The sequence below is a fragment of the Caretta caretta genome, chromosome 15 (assembly GCF_965140235.1).
Source record: "Caretta caretta isolate rCarCar2 chromosome 15, rCarCar1.hap1, whole genome shotgun sequence".
NCBI classification, from domain to species: Eukaryota; Metazoa; Chordata; order Testudines; family Cheloniidae; genus Caretta; species Caretta caretta.
In genome coordinates, this window is record NC_134220.1 from 25,526,634 (window position 1) to 25,550,816 (window position 24,183).

Genomic DNA, 24,183 nt, shown 5'->3' on the forward strand with positions numbered 1-24,183 from the left:
TCTAAAATTGACTGTTCTTGAGTTTTGTGCTTGTATTTATTTACTAAAGTTCTAAAGTATTTATCCATTGCCTGAAGTGCTATGCATATTTTGAAAGAACCTACTAATCTAGTGTGAAAGAGGCAGGGACTTTCTTAGCTCTTAAAGGTCTTTTGGCCCTTGAAGGGACCTAATCAGTATATCTTGTTCACTGACCAATTGTCATTGTCTTTATGCCTTCTGGAGTGTTCCACTTCAGTTCCTTGGTCATCAAAGGAGTTCTCTGTCAGAATTGCACTGGCATGGTTGGTTGCAGCTCTGCTGGTTCTGCAGACTTCAGTTTTGATGAGGATGTCACTCTGTCTTCTTAGTAGTTTGCTTTGTTCCTCGTACGTTCCTCCGTCTCTGTCAGGGTATATTTGGTTTTAAGATTTTGCAGAGTTGATGTTTGAAAAGTTCTAGCTCACCAAACTTCACTCATTTCCACTATTGCTCAGATTTGGGGGCTCAAATCATCCTGTAACTAATATTTAGAAGTCAGAGGTTTCTGGATGAAATAAAGAACATGATAAGAATTTCCATTTGGACTGTTATAAGATGACACAATACTTTTTACCAACAAACTGTGAAGTATTAAATTCATTTCTGTGCGAGTATAACTCTCGGTTGACATTTGTATCGCCTACTTACAGTATAAAACCTTGGTTCCTCATATGCTGCTTTTATATATTTAAGGCACCATTCTCCTCCTGAAAAGGACCCTTCACAAGAAGACTCTTCAACAAAAAAAGAAAATGAGGCACCAGACACACCAATCATGAAAGCCTTTAAAGAACTTGAAGAGGGAAAAGCATTTAAAAGTTGGGGCACACAGACCGAAAAAGAAGACACTTCAACGAGTAAATTTATTTATATTCTTGGATTTGTCTTGACTTGCATCCTCAAAATCACCTGTCCTTCCCCCCCCCCCCCTTTTGTTTTCAAGGATTAAAATTAGTCTGGCTCAGGTGAAAAGGGTAAAAATAGTTAATAGCTTTGCAAACTTTGTGAAGTGTCTTTGTGTATCCTAAAACAATGCTCTGTAGTTTGCCAAACAAAACCTGAAATAATAAAGCTAGCTGACTTGTTTAAAATAGTAGGAATGCAAAAAATTCTCTATAGCATCATACTGGTTCATCTAGTTCAGTGTCCTTTCTCTAGGGGAAATTTATATACATTGAGGATTCAGAAAGTTCCTGCTGTCTTTGCACCCACCTTTGTTTTGTTGTAGTGTAACATCTAAATGTTGGCATGAAAGATGGCATGTATTATATGACTGAGTAGACTTAATCTCTTCCTCTATGGTGCTGGAGTTGCAGGTGCTCAGTACCTCGTCGCATCAGGCCTTTATTACTCAGGAGCCAAAAATATGGATTTAGGAGCCTAAATTTAAGCATCTAGGTTTGAAAACTTAGGTCCTGTTCTAACTCCTGTCTCTCAAGATACTTGTGCTACCCTGCTTTCTGTCTTCTGTTTCTATTAAGTCTGTACTATTTCTCACTAGCTCAGACTTGTCCTGTTTACCTTCACTTTAAACTCAGTTCTTCTCTTCTATATCTGTGCTGCAGAACAGCTCTCCTCATAGGTCAGGTTAACATCTTATTTCAATGAATATCAAATATTGATCAATTTCTAGTGGGAACAGGACTTAAGCATGTACAGCTGGTTAGTATAACACAAACCTGCTGATATGGGAAACAGCTGAGATGGAACAAGTACCGGTTTGAGTACAGTAGGGTACATGGGGACTGAGTGAAGGAGAATCTTCAATATCCTGTGTAATATAAATGTTAACTTCTATATGTTTGCTTTGTTACAGAAACATCAAATCGACGTCAAACTGTTGGATTTAATGAAAGCACTTTTAGTGCCAATGAGTCCCCAGAGAAATGCAGAGATCAACAAAGATCAAAAAGATATAGCTCACCTAGTGGGCAGAGGTCATCATCCCTCCCACCTTCAAACAGGAAGGCAAACACTCCAAGTAAGCATTTTTGTGTACAGGGTTATTGTGTCTCACTTCAAAATGCAATGTATTTAAATAACATAAGGTTGTGTTACAAACAGCTGAAGGTAGGAAATTTAAAAGTTGCAATTCTCACACTGTTATGGATTTTCTGAAAAAAGGATTGCATACATGAGCTACAGACTATGTGAAAGCTGTAACCTTACTATCATTTGTCAGTGTGTGACACATACTTTATATGATTTGAGAGGACAATACTTCATGGAGAATTTTGAAAATTAATTCTTTAAGACTTGGGTTCAAATTGTATTAAGAAAAACTATTTAAATAGAAAAAGTGTTGGGCACTTAAATCTTTTCTCCTCTGCAGCAAGAAGAGAAATAATGCTGGCACCAGTGTCAGTGACATACAGCCCAAAACGATCTCCAAGAGAAAATCTGTCTCCGGGATTTAGCCACTTGCTTGGCAAAAACGAAAACACAGTGACTAGGTACACATTTGTAAATATTAATTTTGGAGCAGGGTTTATTTTCTGATAGTAGTTACACAATTTATGGGCTTTATCCAGCATACCCATACTTTTGTGAATAGTTCCTACTCATGGCGGTAGTCTTATCACATTTAATGTGAAATACTCATATGAGAGAGGCCTGGTCACTTAAGTAAGGGTTTGCATGACTGGGACATATATCTGAAGTCAAGTTTGCTTTTTGAAATAGAGGAAGAATAACCTTGGATTCCCCCCAGTTAGCATTCACCAAGGTGATATGTCAGGTATATCATATTTGATGGAATAATATTGACAGGGAAAAGACTGTAGAGGCATTGTCCTATGTCTACACAGAGTAAATCTGGGTCAGTTTGCAGGGATACAAGTGATGCCTTAAAGAATGGGTAAAAGAAAGTAAGCATTTAGAGCTCTTTTTCACTCCCCCAAAGAAACTTGTGTGGAGACTAAACTTACTACTGAAACAAAGGGTTCTCTTTTTATAGTAAGCTGGATATCCTGTTTGGCAGAGCTGCAGAGGCAGCATTCTGATTCTGGAGGTGCGGTACAGGGCAGGCATACGTAAGGAGGAGGAAAAGGAAAGTACAGCATCACTCTTAAGTGTAACATTAAAGTGCTCTTGAGAATGGGAGTCAGGCCTCTTCCTTTAGAAAGAAACACGTTGCATGATTCAAGGCCTTTGATATATGGAAACCAAAGAACCGGAGGGTGGGGTTGTAATTAGGAGAATCCAGAGGGATCACATTTTCCATTGAAGAGGAAATTGTTTTTAATATGTAAAAGTATAAAAAGAAATACCAATTATAAAAAATTGTCTCTAACAAGTAGTTGTCTCTTCTACACCCCTCCCCTCATCATTCTGTAGATTCAATATACTTCTGGATGATTTGGAAACTGCTCCTACCTCTACATTACAACATAGCAATCCAAGAAAACAACTCCAGTTTCTTTCAATAGATGATATAGAAGGTAATTTGTCAGAATGGGCAGAATTATGTTTGTTTGTTTTTTTCATCCTCCTAAAGGGAACTCTTTTTCTCCACATAGCTTCCACCAACTAGATAGGAGGAATCATGACATTTTTCTAATAAAGCTCTATCTTTTATTTTGCAATAAATAAATGCAACAGTAATATTGCTTGTAGCTGTAGAAAATTACTATTATTACAGTAAATATTTAATTTTTATGCACAAACAATAGAATAACAAATAATTCAACTGAAAAATAAGAAAGGAAATACATTTTCTAATTTAGTTAAGCAATGTATGTATTACGAGGAACCATGTCATTGTATGTATTCAATATCCTTAATGAAGGATCTGTTTCTAAGTGTTGCATACAAATAGTTAAGGGTAATTATAATAATAAAGCTAGTTAATTAAAATTTTTTAAATAGTTGGATGAAAACATTATTTTTAATCACATTTTCATTAAAATACTGAATGTATGATATTTTATATTACATTTTAAATTTTTAATATTTTTAATATTCAATCATGTTTTTAATTCTTTAACTATAATATAAAGAGGAGTCTGAAGCTACAGTGAAATATTTTTCATTACCTGTATTAAATATTCTGGTTTAATATTGTAGTAAATTATTTTGTTGTAAATCTGAGATTACTAAGGTCTTAACTCATCAACAGCAACTAATCAATATTGCATAACTTCTAGCCAAGTTTAGCTTCATCTTGAAAGAATTCTGATAATATCATGAGTCATAATTAAATATATTAGTAAGTTTTAGTAGTGAAAGCCTCATGTGAATTTTTGTGCCTTTGTCTGTGTCCTACAGAATCACAGTGATTCATTGCTTTTCCTATGGTTCACTTTATGTTCTGTTATGTATAATACATTATATATAATGGAGAATTTAAAAAAATAAACAGCACTTTCATCTTTTCATAGGAAGGCAGCATTCAGCTAAAGGCATTGACAGCTGTGTTAAACATAGTTCTTGCACTGAATCTTTGCACACTGGAATGAAGAAAGGAACTGTGGCATCTGGTTGGGAAGAGAGGAATATACAACACAAAAATGAACAAAGTATTCCTCCACCAGTAGTACCTTATGATGCTGATTTCAAGTATACATCAAGAATTAAGACATTGGCTGAAACTGAGAGACTTTTTGATGAACTCACACAAGAAAAGCAACAGGTAGAAACCGTTTTTTCCCTAAATTTGTGAATAAATGCTGAATCCATCCGATGAAGTGAGCTGCAGCTCACGAGAGTTTATGCTCAAATAAATTTGTTAGTCTCTAAGGTGTGCCACAAGTCCTCCTTTTCTTTTTGTATAAGAGAGAGGCTAGTGAGACAGCCATATAGCTGCACTATGCCTGGCTCAAACCAATTCAAAGTTCCCAGAGTTGTTCTGAAAAATGCATCGTCTTCCTTACACAGTAAACTTCTGCAAAAAGAAAAGGAGTACTTGTGGCACCTTAGAGACTAACCAGTTTATTTGAGCATGAGCTTTCGTGAGCTACAGCTCACTTCATCGGATGCATACCGTGGAAACTGCAGGAGACTTTATATACACACAGAGAATATGAAACAATACCTCCTCCCACCCCACACTCCTGCTGGTAATAGCTTATCTAAAGTGATCATCAAGTTGGGCCATTTCCAGCACAAATCCAGGTTTTCTCACCCTCTGCCCCCCCCCCCCCCCAACTCACTCTCCTGCTGGTAATAGCCCATCCAAAGTGACCACTCTCTTTAAAATGTGTATGATAATCAAGGTGGGCTATTCCAGCACAAATCCAGGTTTTCTCACCCCCCCACTCCCCTCCAAAAACCACACACACAAACTCACTCTCCTGCTGGTAATAGCTTATCCAAAGCGACCACTCTCCTCACAATGTGCATGATAATCAAGGTGGGCCATTTCCAGCACAAATCCAGGTTTTCTCACCCCCCACCCCCCCCCCACACAAACTCACTGTTTGTGATACTGATACTCCAGTCCTTTGACTCTTCTATGCAAAGTCATATTCTGCAATTGAGCAGACAAATGGGGATAGAGGGTCTGAGGTGAATTTATTTTGCAACAAGCCAAGATTTAAACTAGCCTTTCAGAGATGAAAGGTTTGTGCATTAAACCATTCCAGCATCAAATCAGAGTGCGCTCTTCTTCAAAGGGATGTTTGTGAGGGTGGGCAGGAGTACACATAATTACATAGTATGGGACATATTATATAGTTACACAATATCTAAACAACTACACTGCACATATATCTCTAACCTATCCCTGACTTTCTTGGAGATTAAAGATTAGGCAGTTTTATACTGGCTCTTTAATTTACAGCTGCGATATTTTGTGTGTTACTAGATTGAGGCTGCATTGAGTCGAATACCTGGTAGTGGGGGAAGAACAACCTTACAAGCAAGATTAAACCAGGTGAAAACACTTATTTCTGTGTATCTGACTATTTTTTTCAGTTAATCTCCCAATACTGGAAGTTCAATCTGTATTCTCTGTTTTGCTACAGAATAAGGTATGGTTTAGTGGATTGTAACAGGAGCTTTTCCATACCACTCTACAGTGCCCATGAATTGGTTTGAATCTTTAGCTTTTATGGAAATTGTTTGCCAGTTATCGTGATGTCTTAGGACTAAATCAAGAAATGATGGGGTGTAAATTAGATTAAGTTAAAATCACTTAGAACTACTGATACGTGTAGTTGTTGTAAGTTAGTGCAGTGGTTTTCAACCTTTTTTTCAATTGCGGATCCCTACAATATTTCCAAAGGAGGTGTGGACCCCTTTGGAAATCTTAGACATAGTCTGCGGACCCCCACAGTTCTGTGGACCACAAGTTGAAAACCACTGTTCTGTGGCAACGACAACCTTTCACAGAATCCTTAGACATAGTCCACGGACCCCAGATTGTAAACCACTGAGTGAGAATACAGTAGAATCTCAGTTATGAACACCTCAGGAATGGAGGTTGTTCGTAACTCTGAACAAAACGTTATCGTTGTTCTTCCAAAAGTTTACAACTGAACATTGACTTAACACAGCTTTGAAGCTCTATTATGCAGAAGAAAAAGGCTGCTTTCCTCCCCTTTTTTTTAGTAGTTTACGTTTAATACAGTACTGTACTGTATTTGCTTTTGTGTGTGTGTGTGTGTCTGTCTCTCTCTCTCGCTGCTGCTGCTGCTGCTGCCTGATTGCATACTTCTGGTTCCAAATGAGGTGTGTGGTTGACTGGTCAGTTTGTAACTCTGATGTTCATAACTCTGAGGTTCTACTGTGTATCTGCACAACAAATGAAAGTATAGTGGTAGCTCAGGTAGGCACACGCATGCTAGCTTGAATCTAACTCGCACAAGGAACAATAGTAGTGAAGATGTGGCAGCATAGACTTCAGTGCAGGCTAGCTGCCTGAGTACATACTCAGGTAGACAAGCGTCCTGGTGCTAATGGAAAGCTGTTAATGTATCAGAAAAGACACTGATGGAAAATGGGGACAGTACCAACATATTAGTTTTAGAAGGACCATTACTTGTAACTGTATGATATTGAATGTATTATCTTTTTCAAATGTTTTCTTTAGGAAGCCTTGGAAGATCGCTTGGAAAGGATTAATAGAGATTTGGGCTCAATCCGTATGACACTGAAAAGATTTAATGTTTTACGTACCTCTGCAAATCTTTGAGACTTGTACCTATTAAATTCAGATATGCTTTTGTTTGCACTAATGTATAATTATGCACTCAGCAAATGCAATTTGTTTTGTATTTTTGTAAACCCTCAATAGTAGTTTTACAACCATGTTATCCTTTACACACAGCAATATTTTGTACTTCAAATAGCCACATATATTTAAACATATTTTCTTACACTTGAGAAATCAATCTGTTAATCGTGTATTTTACTATTTAAAAAAAAATGTGAATTATTTTTAAATAGTGTATAAGAATTCAGTTTATAATAAGGAAGTAAAGTGAGGCAGCTTGTTTTCTGAACAAAATCATGTTGTAATCTTTTTGCAGTTCATTTTGCTCACCATTTTTATAGAGATTAATATCTACATTATAAATAATAGATACTATGACATTTTGAACTTTTATATTATGCAGAAAGCAACACAAAGCTTCTGTGGTGAATATAACTACAAGCATATGGTAAACACCTTTTATTTAAAATATTGTAGCTTTGTTTTTAATTTGTTGTTGTGACATATCTTAAATAAATGCATATCTGCAAACTGGAATTCTATTAAATGTCCATTTGTATAAATGCATAGAAAGTAGTTATACAAACTGAAGATTTTTTTTCAGAATTGTATTTCTTGTGTGAATGGGTGAGGATATTACAGAGCCACGTGAATTAAAAATTATTTCTTTAGTGTTGAGACTTACTAATTTAATTTAGAATCCTGTTGGAAATATCCAGGGCCAAATTCTGGTCCATGCCATCTGGTCTTGTCCTCATATATCTCAGTGTTGGTAAATAAGAACTCCCCTCCCAAGAGGCTTGGAGAGGGAAAAGTATACGGAGCTCTTCAAGTGTTTAGGGCTTGCACAAACGGTGTGGCCTTTATCTCAGACTGTGAGGGGCAGCTTCTCACTGTGAGCCTAAATTAATGCTGAAAAGGGGTTTTCAAGTTACAAGAGGGTTGAGTGTTGAAGATGCAGAGCGCTGCAGAACTACATGCATGGCAGCATTGGTAGAGGGCCTTCTATGTATGGAAATCTTGTTCATGCCCCTCACAGTCTGAGATAAAGGCCACACTCTCTGCGCAAGCCCTAGACGCTTGAAGAGTTCCATATGTTTTCCCTCTCTTTGCCTTTTGGGAGAGTAGTTCTTGTTCTCTATTCTGTCTGTTTGTAATCATTAGGAGTAATTAAATGTAATGATCAATGTAATCACTCAAAAAATCTCCACAAGTATCTTCCCTTGAGGAAATAGTTTGCTATAGTAACTGTGTACTTAATGTTTCTACTTTGTCTTGATAAAATTCACTTCTGATTATCTCCTTCACACACACACAAAAGAGAATTGCACACAATGAAGGGATGTATAATGACTCTTAGAAAATAATACTTGACACAGAAATGCGTTCTGTACTATGCTTCAGCAAGTACATTGTATACGAGTGAAAGAGGGTTGAGTTCTGTTTCATTGTGGCTTTTAGGGGTTTGTATAAAATTTATCATTCCAGTTTGAGATTTTGCTTCAGTAGTTTTGTAACGAGTGCTTTCTTTATACAGTTTTAGCAACTAGAAGCAATACTTGCATTATGTCTGGATGACTGTAGATCGTGATGTTTTTTGCAAGCTTGATTGCCATTGGCCTATGTTAGCAGATCATTTCTAGTACTGTTTTGCTATTTCTCAACAGCTCTAGTTTGTAAAGTTTGGACACAATGGATCACAGTGAGTGCTAGCACACCTCTCCTCTCCCCATGACACTCCCAAGACCTGGGAAATCTAACCACAGGTTTTTTTAATATGCCAGGCACTAACCATCATGCTGTCCCTATTCCAATCACAGTTATGTTCACATTTGTTACCTTTGTCCAGCTTGTCTTCGTCCATCCCTCCAAGTCGACGTCACACCATTCCTTTTTGTTGCAAGCACGTTCTTTCCATTTCTGGCCAAAGAGTTTTATCATGGGATTGGCCCAGCGCATTTTCAGTCTCTCCAGTGGTCGCTTGTGGTCTCTGGGGATCCAGTCACTGGTGCGGGTTGTTCACCTATTGTCTTGCCTGTGGACTACATGATCTGCCCATCACACATTAAAAAATAAAATCTGCCTTTTACACTTACAAATTTTGTTGTGGTGAATAATATGTATTTGTTAGGTTGGACATTACTGAATTACAAAGGTGCATACCTAATTTTTCAGTTTAGTATTTTAGTATTAAACATTTAATTAGATTATTTCCTGCTGCCCAAGAATAATACTAGGTTCAGGGATATTACCCAGTGATGATCTAGGTTTTAACCATATCATCTGTTTCAAATTCTGTCATGGTTCAAGCTATCAACAATATGATTACTTTGCAACAGAAAGGGCAGGATCATTGGCATAAGGGAAGCTTGTGCAAGTTTGATTCTAACATTATAGAACTAGGTTTTAAAGCATTCAGTGAAGAACCTTCCCTATTTGCCCCTGAACACAGGCACTCCAAATACACACACACACACACTCTCTCTCTCTCTCTCTCTCTGCAGCATTCACTTTGCCAATGGAAGATTAGAAGGGGGACTGAAAATGTCAGTGAGGGGGAGCTCAGGAAGTGGAACATTCTCCCTCTGATCTAACATAGACTAGGACTAGTCTTCTGGGTATTTTATATTCTGATTTGTATATTGGATTCAAAATACCTAAATAGAATAGGAATCTCAGCCTCCAAACAGCTGCAATGCCACTCACAAGGAATGGTGTTGCCACAATTTTGAATTAGTATAGTGTGCTTGCTAATGCCTTCAAATGTATAATTCAGCCTGGAGGGTTTTCTCGCAAGGAGTCCATTACTGGATACGTTTACACTTGGGAATTAAGACAGGGCTTCAGTCTCCACATTGTCTTAAGTGCTTTTTTTCTTGTTTACAAATCTGTTCTCTTCCCTCAGTTATCAGAAGAACCAATTTTCCTTGGATAATTGATATACCTACTGGTTTCACATTTCAGCTATTCCATTATCGCTCCACTACCCTTCATTTTAGACCTAAATTTACCTCCATCCTACCCCCTTTGGTACTGTTCTCTTTTTATTACTGTCATTTGTTGACATCAGGAAAGAAGAATCATTAAAGTGAGTTTATATTATTTCTGTCTGAAAGTTACCTCCCATTAGCTCAGGCTTTCTGAGCTATTTCTGTTTGTGTTCTCATACTGCTGAGAAAAACTAGGTGTTGGTCCAACATTTTCAAAAAGTATCACTGATTTTGGGTGCCCTACTTAAGACACCTCATGCCTGATTTTCAGAAGTGCTGAGAACCTGCATCACCAAATTATGTCTGGGAAATCTAGATGTTCAGCACTTCTGAAAATCAGGCCAAGGGCTGGGAACCAAGAAATAGGCGCACCCAAAATCAGTAGCTGCTTTTGAAACTATATCTGTTATTGCAGCTGACGTTTCTGAATGGTGTCCTTTTAAATGAGATTTTTAAATGTACAATTTTAAAATGGCTTTCCTTTAACACCGATTCTGTGCTGAAGGCCAAATTATATTTTCAACAGGTTTGAACATATTTATGCTCTTTCCAAGTATGCTCTTTTCCCTTTGCAATTCCTCCCATTCCTATGGCACTTCTAAGCATCGGAGGGATGGGAAATTAACTAGGAATCACCACATTTGTGTGTCAGTCTTTTCTGTTAGTTTTCTTGTAGACAGCTCTCCGGTGTAAATCTCTTCCATTGCTGGATCCTGCTTTAATTTGTTGCCCAAATTTATAGCATTATGGTAAAGTGAAGAGAGAGGCAGATCAGTTATCTCCAGACCAACTGACTGATCAACATCCCTGCTCTGATAAGTATAGTTAAGGAAGATTATTCTCTGAACTAAATCACTGAGATGTGCTGAAAAATAAACAGGTGAAAAAAAATTAAAACAAAAGCAAGAGGTCCAGAGTTGTATAAAACTGTTGTCTATCTCATTTCCTGACCCTCAGATGAGGAGTTTTGTTACTTTAGTAGTACTTCCTTAAGTATGTTGCACTTAGCTGGTTTCAGTTATTTATATAGCAGTGTATAGTGTACTTGTGGACAGGCACTTTGCAAAGCAAATAAAGAGTCAGGGCCCCTGCTTTAAAGTGTTTATAATCTAAGTGAGAAACAAAACACAACAGTTCAAGCATATAAGCAGCAGATGAGCTCTTTGGAGGAATGGGTTTTAAGGAGGAGATGAAGGGCAGTGGACAAGAATTGGTAGATACTACATTTGGGTAGGAGACAAATTTTGGGAATTTAGTGGAAAAGATTAAAGGAGCAGTAAGGAGAGAGGATAGGAATGTTAGTAGGGAATGAAAGTTGGAGGATAAGAGAGCAGTGGTGAGATATATAAAAGGCTTTGAAGGTGGGGACAAAGATCCTGAACGTGCTGCAATAAAGAAGAAAGTTCAGTGTGTTGATAGTGCAATTATATGGAAAAGGCTAATGACTTTATTTGTAATTCATTGTATGTCTCCCAGCTCTGCAAATTGGTTGTTGACAGTGTATAGTTGTGTGATATGAGAAGTAATCACAGGACATATTTTCAATAACCAATTACGATAACTAATGATGTCATTATTTTTAAAATATGTAAGGAATCTGGTTACTTCTCAGGCTTCACACCAGCATAGATAACTGTATTTTTCTTGCCTTTATCCAATCTTGTTAGTGAGCAAAGATGTAAGAGTAGTCAGTGCTGCTCTAGTCTTGCTATGTATCTCAGAATCAATCACTATGTTGAAATTGTAACAGGGCTGGGGTGCTGAGAATTTAAAGGAGGGCGGCTCTGGTGGGAGGTCAAATTAAATGAAAATGTTAGGCTTCCTAATTCTGGCCATTAAGTTCCAACCCTGGTGTATGATGAAAAGATAATGTGAAAGAAAAATCAGTAAAGGAAAGCTTATAGGATGGAGCTTATCAATTACTTGTAATTATTTCAAGTTAATTTTAAGTCCCATTATCATGGGATGGAAATTAATGTGCAGATGATATAGGCAAGCATCATCAAACCAGCCTGAAAACATTGATTTGGAAATTCTAGAAAAGCCACGCACAAGTCTAGATGCAGACCCAAGTAATTAACATGTTGCATTATATTTATCAAGGGATAATGCAACAAATTAAAAAGGGTCAATGGGGGATCCTTCCTGGCCTAGGAAGTGAGAGAACATTTTGAGGCAGAGATAACATGGCTTAGTGAAGCCCTATCTTCATACTTTGAGCTTGTGATGTTGACTGGTGCTTTCCACCCACAGTCAGCAGTCATCTGAGGAGTTTTACAAATATTTGTTGTGCTAGGTGGGGGTTGCAATGCATGAGCAGAGATCTTTCACTTGAGTCCAGTTGACCTGATTTCTTTTCATGGTGGATGGGAAGTCCCAAGCCCTGCAGCTGCTTCCCCTACATCCAGCCCTCAATGCGCTCTGCCTTGCATTTGGCCATGACCCTAAAGCCATTGATCCCAGCAATGACCATAGCAATAGCACTATGGGAAAGTCCCCGAATACACTAGTGTGCATTACTAGTGTGAGGTGCTCCCTGTACAGATGTGCCATGAGAAACAGGGCTATTGTGTGTACACTGTGCAAGACAAACTTCCATTTATGGATCTGAGAGTTAGGAGAGACGGGATCCATTCCAGAAGTACTCCTTCTTTTTGCTGATACACATTAACAGGGCTATCACTCTGAAACCTATTACCTCACTGTGGCCCCTTGGGGAAGTCAGTTGACTTCTTGATACCTCCGTTTTGCACGTGAGAAATGGGATAGAGATGCTGACTGTCCTCCCTTTGTAAAGCAGGGGGAGATCTAACCCTGAAGAGTGCAAGGGCAGTGTATTATTATTTCTTAGGAAGAAGAAAAGGAGTACTTGTGGCACCTTAGAGACTAACCAATTTATTTGAGCATGAGCTTTCGTGAGCTACAGCTCACTTCATCAGATGTTTTTCCCTGGGGAATTTCTTAGGCTAACCCTAGACCATTGCACCTGCCTACATCCCCTGGCGGAGCCTGGAAAGTTCTTGAGTTTAGTCCCAGGGCCCAGCTAGTTTGGAAGGGAGAGATTTCACTACCTCTCGCCCCACCTCTGTAAAGCACCCGTGAGCCGGTGCTGGGGTTTTCCCGCCAGCCTCACCCAAGCCCCTTCCAGCCTCAGCCGCTCAGAGCCCGGCGGTGCAGCTCCCAGGTGGCCCCTGCCCAGCCGGAGCAGCCGCGCTGTCGTACCCCGCCGCGGCCGGAGGGGGGCGCACCCCGCCTGGCTTTCCTCTCGTGCTCCCGGCGCCCAGAGTGAGGGAATGCCTGCGAGCCGGGGAAGGAAGTGGCCGCGCTCTGCAGCAGTGGGCAAGGCTCGCGCCGGGAGAGGCGGCTGCCAGCCGGGTCCGTGTCGCTGCCGAGGGGGAGCCGGGGCGCCCCTCCCCGCGGCAAGAGCCCTGCCAGGCAGCCGCCCAGGGATTGCCGCGCCAGCGGCTCCGAGGAGCCCCGCTGCCCTGCCCGCCCTCGCCGGGGATTATGCGAGAGGGGAGCGGGCAGGTCGGCAGCCCGCTCCTGGTAGCCGGGGAGAGCAGCAGCCGCCGCCGCCGAGCGAGCGCTGGGGCCGCGACCGGCGGAGGAGCCGCAGCCGGTGCGTGGGGCGGGGGGGAGAAGCCGCTTCCCGCAGCGCGGGGGCCGGCGGGGGGGAGGCGCCGGGGCCGGCCTAGGCCGCTGGAGCCGGAGGGGGCGGCCGGCCCCGTGGCGACGCGGCTGTTCTGAGGGGCGCTCCGGCCTGGCCGCGGGGGGCCGGGCCGGCCGGCTGGCTGGAGGGGCATGCGGCGCAGGCTCTGGGCTGGGAGCCGGGCGGGTCTCCAGGGGCTGTGGGCTCAGCCCCCCGCCTGGCCAGCCGCGGGATAGCGCAGGGGGGCAGCAGGTGGCTGGACGGGCCCCCGGCTGCTGGGCATCGCTCCCTGGGGAATTAACGTCTGTCTCCTCTGGGCGCCAAACCCCACTGCCCCGGGCGCGGGGAGGGATGAGGGTCCCCCCCTTCCGCTCAGTTACATGGGCGTGAGGGTGGCTCCCTGAGGGAGCGAGTTTCACCTTTCTCCAGCTGTTTCTTGGAGGAGGGGGGGATTCATTTTAACTCCCCCCCCCCCCCCCCCACAGCCGCCGCCGCCGCCTTTCTCAAGCTGGTCAGGTCTGTTGGATTCGTATGGCCGAATTGTGGATGGGAAAGCTACCTACCCCCTGTGTTGCTAAGAAACAACCTCATCAAGCTGCTGCACAGACTCGGGCATTAATGGTCACTTCTGTGCCCACAGGTCCAGTCTCGTGCTCGTGATTACTACAAAGAAACCTTTCAGAGAGATGGGGGTGTGTGTGTGTGTTTCTTTTAAATGTTCTTGACGCATGGACACTTCTGTCCTAGAGACAGCATTGTTTTGTTATTTGCACTGACAGCTTTTTTCTAATATGGATTTCTTCTGGTGCTATAGTTAGCAACACAGGGCTGGTAATGCACCGTAAGAGCAGGCTGTAAGGTAATACCAGTCACTTGCTGTTTCCAACTGAGTATTGCTAGGACTCTTCTGTGTTTTAACCCCCAGGGTGGCAAACAGGGTGTTTTGCTAGCAAAAAGTTTCCTATGTAAATGAGGTGGTATAGTTGGAAAGACCGATTTTTTTGTAATATAATAAAAATAGTCTTAAGAGCTGCGGCAATAACAATACTGTTTTACAGAAAAGATGAACTGTTCATGATCTAGTTAAAATAACCCATAAATATCCTAAAATGTGTAGTTGTCTTGTTTGCTAGCTACTTGTGCAGAGTGGCTTTCCTCTTAATTTTAGGCTGTAATTTGAATATAATCTGAGGAGATGTTTGTGTTTGAAAATATGAGGTAGCAGGTGTACCTGTCTCTTGTTTCAAACCAGCAAATGGAACATTTTAGGTAGTTCATGTACTTGATGTGTATGAAATATTGCTGGGCTTCAGGGATACCACCCTGCTAGACTTTAAGGGTCATATAATTTTAATGCTAAAATTGATTATAAGCATGTGATTTATTTACCTTTGACCATAATCTTAAACTCGTAACTTGAAGGTTAGGTTTTTGGTTTGGTTTTTTTTGTAAATGAATTTAGCCTTACCAAAGGTGTCAGATTTGACATCCCTGGAGATTTCACTCTGCTCATCCCCAGAGCAGGTACAGCACAGGCTTTCCTCAAGCTGCCCTGTGGCACTTGTCAACTCTAACCTGGCTGGATCGCTTCGAGGGATATAGAAGGGCAGATCTGTCTAAATCCCATTTCAATTCTAACCTGTCTGCTGAAGGTTCCCAGCTAGTGGGCAGACTCTCAGGACAAGGGCACTTTTCAAATTGAAATGGAGCTGTGACCACCGGCTGGGTTTACATAATCCAGGGGTTCACAAACTTCTTTGCACCGTGACCACCTTCTGACAACAAAAACCCATGACCCCAGGAGAGGGAACTGAAGCCTGAGTCTTCCTGAGCCCCGCTGCCCCTGGTGGGGAGGCCAAAGTCCAAGGGCTTCAGCCCCAGTTGGGGGGCCTGTAACCAGAGCCCCACCACCCTTGGCTGAAGCCCTTTCGCTATGGCCCTGGGTGGTGGAGCTCGGGCTTTGTCTTTGTCCCCAGGTGATGGGGCTTGGACTTCAACCCCGTCTCCGGGCCCCAGTAAGTCTAATGCCAGCCCCGGCGACCTCATTAAAATGGGGTCGCAACCCCCCTCGTCCTGACCCACAGTTTGAGAACTGCTGACGTAATCTAGAAAAGAGTCACCAGATAAGAATAATAGAAATGTAGGACTGGAAGGGACCTCAGTCGGTCTTGTCCAATCCCCTGCACTGAGGAAAGACTAATTATTATCTAGACATTCCTGACAAGTGTTTGTCTAACCTTAAAAATCTCCAATGACAAAAGAATTCATAATTCAAAATCCATAGGTAATTTTTCCAGTGCTTAGCTACTCTGACAGGAAGTTTTTCCTAATATCTAACCTAAATCTCCTCTTGCTGCACTTCAGGCAGCTTTGTCCCAAGCCATTCCCTCTGCAATCTGACTTGGTTTACCCCTCTGGGAAGAGAGGTGGAAGGGGCTTTTTCCCCTTTCAGGGATCTGATTCTCTGGTTATTTGGGTGTTGGAGCACCTGCGTGGAGGGAGGGGGAAAGCATCTCCATGCTACTCTTTGTAAAGGGGCTCTAAAGAAACCTGTTGGTGCTCCTCCATCCACCTGCAAGGACTGAATTTGCAGTATTTCCTCACAGCCGGGAGAGCTTTTGGATTGCATTCTGGAGCTGCGTGTGTATATCCTCCCCATGGCACTGTACTGGTACGATCTGGCAGCATCAATAATGATGCTTTATAGAGTGCTGTTTATCCATAGCTCGCAAAGGAGGCTAAGGCATTACTATCGATAGTTAGGGAAATAGAGGACAGTTGACTTGCTCAAGATTGTGCCACACATCCATGGCAGGACTAGGAATAGAACCCAAGTCTCTGTTCTCCCAGTTCAGTGCCCTCTCCAGAGGCCCATGCCTCTTTCTGAAGATGGGCTGATTTTATTTCATTCTACTTTGGCTTATTCGTGACTTTTTAATGTAAACTTTATAAATATGTAATAGTTGCATTGAAAAAAAATCCTGTTCACTGATTCCGACTCTGTAGAGTCCATTCCAAGTGTCTTGGTTTTGCAGTACAGTGCAATAAAATGTAAATTGATGCATGTGCTCAAGTCCAAGTATGTGAGTAGTCCCATTAAAGTCAGTGGGACTGTGCAGTCTTTGTAAGCACAGGGGTTTAGTAATTAGTATGCACTGTCTTGATTTCATATTTGAATAAAGTGGACTCATAAAATTGCCTCTCCCTTTATTGCTTGATAACCCCCCTTTCTGCTCCCAATCCTTAATCCTCTGGAATATTTTTGTCATGTTTATTTCTGCCATGTCTGTTTTGTGTGCCTGAGTAATAGAAGAAGATTGATTGTGTTACAGAACACAATCATAGCTTCTAAGTGATTTTTCCACTCTCGAATACTAGGCTGCCGCTTTTGGGCATGCACCATTCTGTCCTTTCACAGAGCTCATGCCTGATATGTTCAATTGACCTTTGTACAGCTAGTTATTTTAATGGTTGATCAGTTCATGGGTTGCTCGATGGCTGAAAAGCCTCAGCATGAAATACAAAGTGAAGAATAGCTAAGCATGACAGAAGAATGGCCACAGACCAGTCCTCTCTCGCGGTTCTATGTTGCAATGCTTCTTTACAATACTGTTGATGTATTCTGATCATGATAGCATCTCAAAGAGAGAGGGAGAGACATGTGAGGCTTAGGGGTTAAAAATGTGGCTTGTTACGTCTTACCGTTGATAGAGCAGACTCCTGATAGGATGTTAATTTGCATTAATCATATTTAAGTTTCCATAACTAACTTTTAATTAAAGCATGGTTGATACCAGCTTAATGAATGTACGTATGCTAGGCCATCTGCATGAATAAAAATTCTTTTTAATTCCCTTACTATTCCCTTTATGGCCCCTTAGATGCTTTTGGTGGCCATTTAAACAGCATATGGTAGCAGCTGTTCATCTTTTTAATATAACTTTTTTGCATCTGTGTTCAAGAAACAAGAATTGTATAAATAAACAACTATCTCGTATCTTTAAAAATATTTTTTAAGTAACTTGGAACATGAAAAGGGGGTAAATTATGTCTAGGTGTGTGTATGAGAAAATGTTGCCTAATTTAGGACCTCATCCAAAGCCAGCTGAGGTTAATGGAGAGCCTTTTTTGTTGACTTCAGTAGGCTTTGGATCAGCTGTTGGGCTCCAGTTCAGCAAAACATTTATTTATGTGCTTAAGTCTCACTGAAACCACTGGAACTTAAGCATGTGCTTTAACTGTTTTGCTGAGTAGAGGTGGATTGTTCTTTCTTAATGTACTCTGATCCTAAATCTCCTCTTAGTTACAGTAACCTTTCACTAGAGTAACTCTAATGACTTCAGTAGAGTTAATCTTGATATACACCTTGGTTAGTGAGAGCAGAATGAAGACCTCAGAGAGTGATTTAAAGCTCATGCTCAAATAAATTGGTTAGTCTCTAAGGTGCCACAAGTACTCCTTTTCTTTTTGGATTGTAATTTATTTAATTGGCATCTTTCACCAAAACAATAGTTTCTGATACAATATCTCTGTTGTTTTGGATTTGCCTCGGACAGCATATTTGAATGTCTTCAGTGTTGTGCATCGAACAGCCCAGACGTTTATTGTGGGTTGCCATCTGGTATGTGGGAGTTTTATGCGACTGCTAATTTAGTTAACAACCAATTTAGAAAGACTGTGTTTTAGCCTGTTGAGAAATGCTAAAAAGTTGCAAGTGAAAGTGGGATGTTTTGGGGTTTAATTATTTTATTGATTTGCTTTTTAATTTGAAATCTGTATCGCCTCTGAGAGTTTTTCTCTAATGTAGCATCACATCTTCCAGGTAAGTTCATTTTTTAAAAGGCTCATTCAACTGGCCCCAAACAGTTTTTTTTGTTGGAATTTACAGACTTCAGTAAAAAAAAATCTGTCCTATTTGTTGTGATATCCACATAATATTATAGCTAATTAGCCACACTATATTTTTTAACAAACTGTTATGTGAGGGCCTGATTCAAGAGCTGCAGAGTGAAATGGTGCTCTTTCTAGTGTAGAGTGGTAGCTGCTATTTATTTTTTTTGAATCTAGCATGACTCATTACTGTGAATTTGTGAGAATACAATAATGTGTTCTAGGACCAGTACAATCCACTGGGAAATATTTCTTAACCTGTCACTTTTCCTTTTAACATTTCCCTTTTAAGTTTTCTATCAAAAATGCATTTTTCTTATTTGAATAGTCCTAAATTAACCGTTTTCTCTAATTTCTGAATTTTTCCTCTTCTAATTAATTTTGAAGCTGATTTGTATAGAGAAGGAGAGCAATCAGTGTTTCTATTTAAAAAACCAAAAAATTAGTGAGTGTTTTTCAGGCCCAGATTTCAGGTTTTGTAAACAAACAAGGGTTTTGCAAATCCCAATATGAATAGAAATGTAGTTGTGAAACTGAGGAGGGCTGGGGTGGAGAGAATAAAATTAAACCACATTTGTTTATAACTTTTCCCAGGCAATGTTGAGAATCCAAATACAACAACATTGCACTAGGGCAGGAGAATCTGAAATTGAAACTTTCTATAAATCTAAAGTGTCTCTAGCTAGTTCAGTTTCAGTGTCTAAGTTAAGTGTGGTGCCAATTGTAAACAAACAACATAAATAGTGAACGATAAATTTTTGGAAAATTATTAAAATTTTAATAACGTAAGGTGGGATTTTCAAAAATACTTTGCATCAGCCTCGCTCGACTCCCTTTAAAGTTATTGGGAGTTTTACCCAATAGGGGTGTTAAGTCAGTGCAAAGAGCTCCTGAAAATTCTACTTATAAAGTATCAGTAACATGGGCAATGAGGTTAATACGTGTAACTATCTGAATAGTGCCTCTTCAGTGAGTTGCACTGAGGGAACTGGGAAACAGTGTGAAAATACACCAGGTCTTATCATAGATGATCCTGGCTTCTGGTGCGTCACCTAAGATCTACAGGTGTCAAGAGTCAAATCTCCTTTCCATTCTGTGGGGTACAAAGGGCTACAGGGTTAAATAGTTTGGAGCCCTTGTGATCACCCTCTGCACAATGACAGATTTTGCCCAGAGAGGAGCATGGAAGGATTTTCCTTGTCAGAGGATAAATAGTGGAGGATGTGCCACAGAGAAAAAGGTAACTGAGCTTGAAAATGTGTGTGCAAGCTCCATCAATGAAAAGTAGGAAGAATCCAATAATCTTAGAACTCAAACAACCCCTGGAGAGTACTTGGGAATACCTGAGGAAATCCATGCGCTCTGGCCCACTCCCCGGCAGGAGTGCTGGGTGGAGCAGGTCAAGCCCCCGACCCAGCTTACCGGCTGGAGTGCCTGGTGGGCGGAGTGGGTCGGGGCACAGGGACACCCATTTTTCTGGGGTCCCCCAGTTGGCCGGGTTGCCTGAGCACGGGCCCCGTTGGCCCAGTGGCTAATGCGCTACTGAATCCTGGTATCTGTAGATCTTCATAAAGGAGAGCAGGGAGGGATGCTGTGTAACAGTAAGAGCTGGCATTGCTGGTATATGGTGCCTTTTCATCTAAGGATCCTGAGGGATTTGATGAATGTTGACTAACCACTGCACAATACTCTTTATGTTCAGAACAGGATGCATGAGTATTACTTCCTCTGCCATTAAGTTGCAGTTGCCACCTGAGAGTGTGCAGCAACAAAACAGTTGAGGACAGGAATTGACAAAGAATATTTTAGCCAATAAGACTGTGGGTAGAATGTAATTGTCTGAGTTGGAATATGAGCAGCAGGCCAGGGTTACCTGGGCTCTTATAGAAGAGCAGTAGGATCTTTTAATGACCATGTGTCATTAGGACTTCAGTTTTTGCATCTCTTCCCAACTCAGTTGCAGCTCAGGGGTTCCAAATGAACTGCTTCTGGACTTTATTCCAGCTTCGATGCAGCAGCCAAAATGTTTTGCTCAGATGTGTCTGACAAGACTATAAGATCAGGAATCCTCAACCTGGTGAACAGTGAAATGCCCACCAATGAGAAAAATGTAAGGAGTTGGGTATCCTGGATAGTTTTGGAAGAGTTACACAGATTCCATTTGGTCTTGCATGGTGTTTAGACAGCTGTGCTCAGTGAGGGCCATGAAACTAACAGGAGACTTTATAACCGTTATGCGCACAGGAAAGGAACAGCACTTAGGCAGCTTGGAGAGAGACCTTGAATAAGATAAGCAATGGTGATTCACCACTAACTCTTCCCCCACCAGAGTGACTTAGCAGCTTAGCTCCCTAGCTGAGACCATGTACATCAGATTCCTGCTTGGAGTGAACTTTTATAGCCAGTTTATAAGCCTAGGTGACCAGGGGAAAAGGGCAGAGAATTGGCTAATGTCCTAAATGGTGTGCTGTAGCAATCGGAGTGGTAGCCGTGTTTGTCTGTATCAACAGAAAGAACAAGGAGTACTTGTGGCACTTTAGAGACTAACAGATTTATTTGAGCATAAGCTTTCCTGGGCTAAAGCCCACTTCAGCATTCTTGTACCGTCTGGAGAGGTTATAAAAGACAATAGTGAGTTAATGGTTTAAAGTTTTTAATTTGTCATGGTGAGTGCAACTAATTTGATGGATAGAAAAGCTGACTATAATTTGTTTGGATTGCTGGTGCTTACATAACTAATCCTTAGCTACTAGTTCAAGCAAATTATCTTATTTAACCCATACAACCGTGTCCTCAAAAGGCATTCCCTTCTAATTGTGTAGTGCCCTGCTTAGAAAGTGGGCATGTGTAACAGCACAAGCATATGGAGGACCTTGACATACCCGAGCACTTCACTGTCGAGAGCCACTAGATAGGCGTTGTTATCCCAGGATGTATAGGAAGAGTCAGGTCCTTGCAAGATGTTGGAAGTATCATAAGGATTTAATTCTATTTAAGTGCTTTAAAAGGATATGGGAGGATTGCAGGTTTTATAGTACAGCTGTGGGTCACTACTCTTCAGCTTACACAATGTGTCCTGAATTGGTTAGTCATCAGGAATCTGGTTTAGGTTAGTCTCTAAGGTGCCACAAGTACTCCTTTTCTTTTTGCGAATACAGACTAACACGGCTGCTATTCTGAAACCTGTTTAGGGCTCAGTGAGTCACTCTTCTGACTGCTCATTTTGAATTGAAGTCTATGAATTATGACTTCTTGGGAAAGCTGGCAGGGCTGTTGCCATCTCCGAAGAGGTAAAGAATACCATTGTGCCCTTGTATGAGAGTTTACGCTCAGGGTCCACTCCTGGTTCCAACAAAGTCACGAGGAGTTGGGAATTAATAGATTACAATTTTTCTTTTTTGCCTTCTGTCACAAAAAGGCACAAAATGGGGTGTGAATTTCTGTTGTGATTTTTTTTTTAAGCTCAATAGTTTTAGGTAATCTAAGAGGTCTTCTTTTAGGGAAAAGGAACAATATAGAATGATTTTTCTCTATGTGGGTGGTTTACTTACTTCAGTGTTGTTGTTCTTCACCCTGCCACTTTTCTTTAAAGGAAATAGAACATGGTTTTTTGTTTATCATGTCAGATGAAATTGAAATCCAAATATTTACATCTTCTTGCAGTATCTCAGGTTCAAAACCAATTGTAGGCGTTTCCAAGCTGTTAAATTTTCCTTTTCACTGAGTCGGTTTTTCCCCCTGCATGATGGAAACATGGATCCTAATTTCTTTTCAATATTTCCTGGCCAGACTCTGCAGCTGGAAACACTTCCCTCTCAACCTGGCATCAGGCTCGTAGTGTTCTAATCTGAACATACCCAAACTTTGTTGCTGGCCCCCTCTCTAGTAGCAAATGAAGTGAATTAAAGTGTGAGAAACAAGGGCAGAGATAGTTTAATGTCTAAATAACTATGTATACCTCTGAAAACATGAATTTAAAATGCTGTGGGAAAAACAGAGGACTTATCTCTCTCTAGATAACCCTTACCTCTTCTATAACGCCCTTTGTCTGACTATCTCAAAGCTCTTTGCAAAGGAGGTTGAAATATCATCTCCATTTTACAGATCTTTACACTGAAGCACCGAAGTGTAAAGTCATTTGTCCAAGTCACACAGTGAGGCAGCCAAAGAGCCAGGGAAAGAACCCAGGTCTCCTATCTCCTAAGCCAGTGCCCTATCTTTTGGTCCACACTAACTCTCATGAATATTCCCATGTAACCAAGCTGAGACTATTTTTCTGTTGAGCCGTTCTGACAGATCACTCATTTGGGCCCCTATCCTGTGCATTGTGTAGTCCCACCTAAATAAATGATATGAACAGAAGCACAGTAGGCACCATGGTGTGTGGGTTTTTGAGGGGTTGTGTGTGTGTGTTAGATGCCACATTTACAAAGGTTTGAAAACAGTATTTGAATTTACTGCTGTTTTTCCCCTACTTAGACTATGAAATACTGCAGCTAATTTAACTATCGAAGAAGTTAAACACTTGTTTTGTTTTTAATTGTGTCCACTGTAAAGTAACACTTTGAGGAATGGTTCCCAAATATACATTTAGCATGGCTACAATGTGTCCTATCTGTTTTGTGAACCCAGAATGACTCTTAAAGCTCACCATCTCTTCTGTAAACTCCCCTAAATGGGCTTTTCAACGACAGAATTTATTTAACACACAATAATTGCCAGGTAGAAATGCATATTAGGGCAAGCCTAATTGAAGCATTAACCTTTTGGCAGCAGCTCCTCTGTAGCAAGCCTCTGTTCTAGCCTCATGTGTATTTTATCAGTTTGTTTGTTTGTTTAGCGTAACAGGATGAGTTTTTGACTCTCTGCATACTTTGCTAGCTCTATTTGACAGGCTACTTGACCAGAGATTCATATAATGATATTATTTGAACCAGAGCACTGGAAATACATCATCACTGCTTGGAGGGGAAAAAGCCACATTGAATTAGGGGCTGATCTTTAACAGCGCTGATTATTTTTGCAAATCTGTGAGGAAAACTGCTTAAAATGTTTTACTCTCGTACATTGCTTCCCATTCTGAGTTAATCGCCATACACAGTGGACTTTACCACAGAGATGCACCAGTTCTGTTACATGCTTCTCCTTTCCCTTGACCCTATGGAAGGCTCTTCTGTAGGCCTGTCAAAGGGCTTGAGCTCTATAGATGGTGAGGGCATTTGTCTCTTCCCCCACCCCCATGGAGATTCTCTTGCATAAGATAACGTTGACATCATCAGCATCCTCTTATGCTGCATGATGTGGTATGCCCTGGAGGGGAATTTCCAGCAGCTGCCAGTGGGGAGTCCATGGGAAGTACTGTGGAACTAGGGTGACCAGATGTCCCGATTTTATAGGGACAGTCCTGATATTTGGGGTTTTGTCTTATATAGGCGCCTATTACCCTCCACCCCCATCCTGATTTTTCACACTTGCTGTCT

At 41.0% G+C, this 24,183-nt stretch overlaps 2 protein-coding genes and 1 long non-coding RNA gene across 20 annotated transcripts in view; 2 read left to right on the forward strand and 1 right to left on the reverse strand.

Moving 5' to 3' along the window:
• MPHOSPH9 (M-phase phosphoprotein 9) overlaps positions 1–7,711 on the forward strand; it is a 42,284-nt gene extending 34,573 nt beyond the window's left edge. For all 3 annotated transcript variants that reach the window (XM_048821470.2, XM_048821472.2, XM_048821471.2), the window contains 7 exons: positions 715–878; positions 1,838–2,002; positions 2,354–2,474; positions 3,358–3,461; positions 4,401–4,651; positions 5,825–5,893; positions 7,052–7,711. In XM_048821470.2, coding sequence (XP_048677427.2) covers positions 715–878; positions 1,838–2,002; positions 2,354–2,474; positions 3,358–3,461; positions 4,401–4,651; positions 5,825–5,893; positions 7,052–7,153 — 976 coding nt within the window. In that variant the 3' untranslated portion in view covers positions 7,154–7,711. The remainder of the gene's footprint in view (positions 1–714; positions 879–1,837; positions 2,003–2,353; positions 2,475–3,357; positions 3,462–4,400; positions 4,652–5,824; positions 5,894–7,051) is intronic.
• On the reverse strand, positions 83–14,294 carry LOC142069320 (uncharacterized). Its single transcript, XR_012665086.1, has 3 exons — positions 14,233–14,294; positions 9,014–9,225; positions 83–384 (listed from the first exon to the last, which is right to left on the reverse strand). It is a non-coding gene; the product is annotated as an uncharacterized LOC142069320 (long non-coding RNA).
• The window catches only part of PITPNM2 (phosphatidylinositol transfer protein membrane associated 2), a 218,913-nt gene continuing 208,187 nt past the window's right edge, over positions 13,458–24,183 (forward strand). For 15 of the 16 annotated variants that reach the window (XM_048821452.2, XM_048821451.2, XM_048821449.2 and 12 more), the window contains exon 1: positions 13,458–13,783. The gene's annotated coding sequence lies outside the window, so the exon portion shown is untranslated. Of the gene's footprint in view, positions 13,784–14,380; positions 14,506–24,183 lie in introns of those variants that run through there. The other variant, XM_048821450.2, reaches the window with a different exon arrangement.